Genomic DNA, 3873 nt, shown 5'->3' with positions numbered 1-3873 from the left:
CACACACACACACACAGAGTTATTCACAGCTCGATGGCAACAGCAGATTATTTAAAGACAGCCTCTTCTCGAGCTGTGTCTGCACCTCAAACGTGGGTCTGTCGCGGACTCTCTCCCAGCGCGCTCTGACGGGCAGCGAGCGGACGAACGGTGTCATGCCCTGCGAGTACAGCTTGCTCTGTTTGTTCATGTTCATCATGTTGATCTTCAGCAGTTTGCCCGGCAACATCCCGCGAACGCTGAAGTAAAACCACGACCTGTCAGACACACAGATCACGTCCTTAATTCAACATCACACCCGTTTATTCTGGAACATGCACTCATTCATCGCTCGCAATAAACGAAGAACCTGTCAAAGAAAGTCAATGAGGTTGATTTAAGCTAGTGATGCAACACAATTAATTTCCTACCAAAACTCTGAAGTTTTCATTCAGCCAAAAATAAAAGTTTATTTATTAATCAATTATTACACAAAGAGTTGTGTAAAGACATATATCAGCTTCTTAATAAAATACAATTATGTTTCTACTCCAATTCATTGTTGAAATATAAACATTTAAACAGTGGCTTTAATAAAAACATGTTTTCATGTTACATATACGATATATATTTTATTGCACATTACTTTCATTTTTTTATGTTAAATAAACATTATATATATTTCATTTCACATTTTGCTTTTTATTCACACTTTATACATTAATATATTTTAAACACGGTTAAACACCTTTCTGTTTATTTTCTTTTCCTGTAACTTAACTAAATTTAGCAATTTCTAGTTTCAATGTTTTTGGATCTTTCAAAAATAATACATGTTCAAAAACATAGCAATACCCATGGCACTGCAAATTTATATTTATTTAATATATTTAATTAATATTTAATATAAACACTTAAACGGTGACTTTAACATAAATTTGTTTTCATGACAGAACATTTCAAATGTTGCACATTTTGCATTATTTTATTTTTGAAATGTTCAATAAATATTATATATTTTATTGCATATTTTGCATTATTTTATTTTTGAAATGTTCAATAAATATTATACATTTTATTGCATATTTTGCATTATTTTATTTTTGAGATGTTCAATAAATATTATAAATTTTATTGCATATTTTGCATTATTTTATTTTTGAGATGTTCAATAAATATTATAAATTTTATTGCATATTTTGCATTATTTTCTTTTTGAAATGTTCAATAAATATTATATATTTTACTGCATATTTTGCATTCTTTTATTTTCGAAATGTTCAATAAATATTATAAATTTTATTGCATATTTTGCATTATTTTATTTTTGAAATGTTCAATAAATAATATAAATTTTATTGCATATTTTGCATTATTTTCATTTTTTAACTATAAAAATGATTGCATATTTTATTCACTCTTAATACATTATTTATAGATGAATATATTAATTTTCAGCCAAATATTTTAGGATGCCTCACTGATTTTAATTGTATTTTGACTGATGTTGAACAGATCCAGCAGTGTCTCAGATCTGAATATGATGATAAATCTATCTACCGGTTGCCGTTCTCGAACTCGGTGCTGGCGCAGTCGGGTTTGGTCCAGACGTTGAACTCGTAGTCGGGCTGCAGCTGCGCTGAAGCGCTGGGTTCGGATCGCTCCACTCGCTCCACACGAGCCAGATTCCCCGAGTCGAAGCTCGAGCTGAACACCATGCTCCCGAAGCGGAACTCCATGACCGAAAGACGTTCAAGCAGCGCTGAGACTCTTCATCTCCACTCCTGAACAACAAACACAACACACACCATCCGTCAGTGACCTCTGACCCCAAACATCAGCATTCAGCTCACGACCCATTAAACACACGTCAAAGCCACCACAGCAGATCCTGTGTCTCCTCTGACGTACCTGCTCCTGTAACCAATCCTGTAATGATCACGCATTAGCTGGAAAGACAAGCACAGCTTCACACACACACACACACACACACACAAACAAACACACACATACACATACACATACACACTCACACACACGCTCTCGCACACGAACTCACACACACACACACACACACATACACATACACATACACATACACATACACATACACATACACATACACATACACATACACATACACATACACATACACATACACATACACATACACATACACATACACATACACATACACATACACATACACATACACATACACATACACATACACATACACATACACATACACATACACATACACATACACATACACATACACATACACATACACATACACACTCACACACACGCTCTCGCACACGAACTCGCACACACACACACACACACACACACTCATATACTCGCACGCTCACATGCTCACGCACACTCGCACACACACTCGCACGCACATACACACACACACACACACACGCTCGCACACACACACACACACTCGCACACACACACACACACACACAGGCTCACATGACAACAGATGAGGTTTGACGCACTAGTGAGTTTATCACATTTCACGAACAAAAACTCCACCGGTGTAAAATTTCTGCAACATTACAGAATGCACACTTTATTTTTATTTATTCTGTTGCACATTTTGCATTTTTTTTTAAATGTTAAAAAACTATATATTTCATTGCACAGTTTGCATTATTTTCATGTTTTAAATGTTAAAAACCACAATACATTTTATTGCACATCACATCATTTTTTTTTAAATGATAAATAAACTATACATTTATTGAACATTTTGCATTATTTTCTTTTTTTTTAATGTTAAACAAACACTATATATTTTATTGCACATTTTACAACATTATTTTAATTTTAAAATACTAAATATACACTATATAATGTTATTGAAATGTTGCATTATTATTTTCATTTTTAACATTTTAAATAAACACAATATATTTTATTTTTTGCATTATTCTCATTTTTAGTGTTCAATATAACTGTGGCTGTTTTTGGACGATATGATCACAATACCTGATTTTACTTCCCGTGATGCATGACTGTAGTAGTCGAACAATAGCAGGGTATTTTCATCTGAAACCATCACTGTACCATGGTACGCTTTTGTAGGTGACATTGCGTGATTCAGACATGTTCTACGATCATTCTTGATCACTGAACAAATCATAAACATACCACAGTTTCTGAATTCCACTGAAGCTGAGAGACAGCAGCTAGTGCTGGTTAGCATTCGCTAGCTTTACTGCAGCTATTTCATGACAAAATCAGCATCGTGGTCGGACAAAACACCTCTGAGGCGAGCAGCAAAGAAATCTAAACACAAATCAAAGCAAGCATGAGTTTGTCATCGCCGTGTTGAGAATAAATACCTGCGTTTATTCCGTCCTCCTCAGCGATCACTAGGCGACTCTTTAAACCCAAACAAACCCGACTCACAGGAACAGCGTTCTGAGCGCGGATTGGCTCGAGAGCGCAGCGCAGCGACAGCTGATTGGCTCGCTCAACTGCTCCGCGCGCAGCGATTGGTTGGTTTTATTCCAAGGACGCAGTAACAGGAAACGGCGTGTATACCATAATAAAACAATCTTAAATTTGTCTTATTTTAATGCTCGGCGTTTTTAATACCCAAGCTCAAGATTCTATCTATATCTTTTTAATTTATAATACAACGCAAGTTGTTTTGCGAATTATGGGTGTGTAATTTTACATTAGCGTTTAATTCCTTCATGATTCGCGATATGAAAAGAGTTGGAGGATGCGGGCATCGATATATATACACAATATATACACAAATATTGACACGAGTACACACACACACACACACACACACATATATATGTGTGTGTGTCTGTGTGTGTGTGTGTGTGTGTCTGTGTGTGTGTGTGTGTGTCTGTGTCTGTC

The 3873-nt window shown here is 35.5% G+C and overlaps 1 protein-coding gene across 2 annotated transcripts in view; it reads right to left on the bottom strand.

The window, feature by feature from the left end:
• The window catches only part of agbl5 (AGBL carboxypeptidase 5), a 27079-nt gene extending 23522 nt beyond the window's left edge, over positions 1–3557 (bottom strand). The window contains exons 1-3 of one of the 2 annotated variants that reach the window (XM_016503358.1): positions 3342–3557; positions 1540–1763; positions 86–257 (exon numbers count right to left, since the gene is read on the bottom strand). In XM_016503358.1, coding sequence (XP_016358844.1) covers positions 86–257; positions 1540–1718 — 351 coding nt within the window. In that variant the 5' untranslated portion in view covers positions 1719–1763; positions 3342–3557. The remainder of the gene's footprint in view (positions 1–85; positions 258–1539; positions 1764–3341) is intronic. The other variant, XM_016503357.1, reaches the window with a different exon arrangement.
• Between the last annotated feature and the right edge of the window lie 316 nt (positions 3558–3873).

The sequence above is a fragment of the Sinocyclocheilus anshuiensis genome, unplaced genomic scaffold (genome assembly GCF_001515605.1).
Source record: "Sinocyclocheilus anshuiensis isolate Anshui unplaced genomic scaffold, SAMN03320099.WGS_v1.1 scaffold1566, whole genome shotgun sequence".
Taxonomy (NCBI): domain Eukaryota; kingdom Metazoa; phylum Chordata; class Actinopteri; order Cypriniformes; family Cyprinidae; genus Sinocyclocheilus; species Sinocyclocheilus anshuiensis.
The sequence above is the reverse complement of the archived record's forward strand: the minus strand, read 5'-3'. Positions and strand labels throughout refer to the sequence as shown.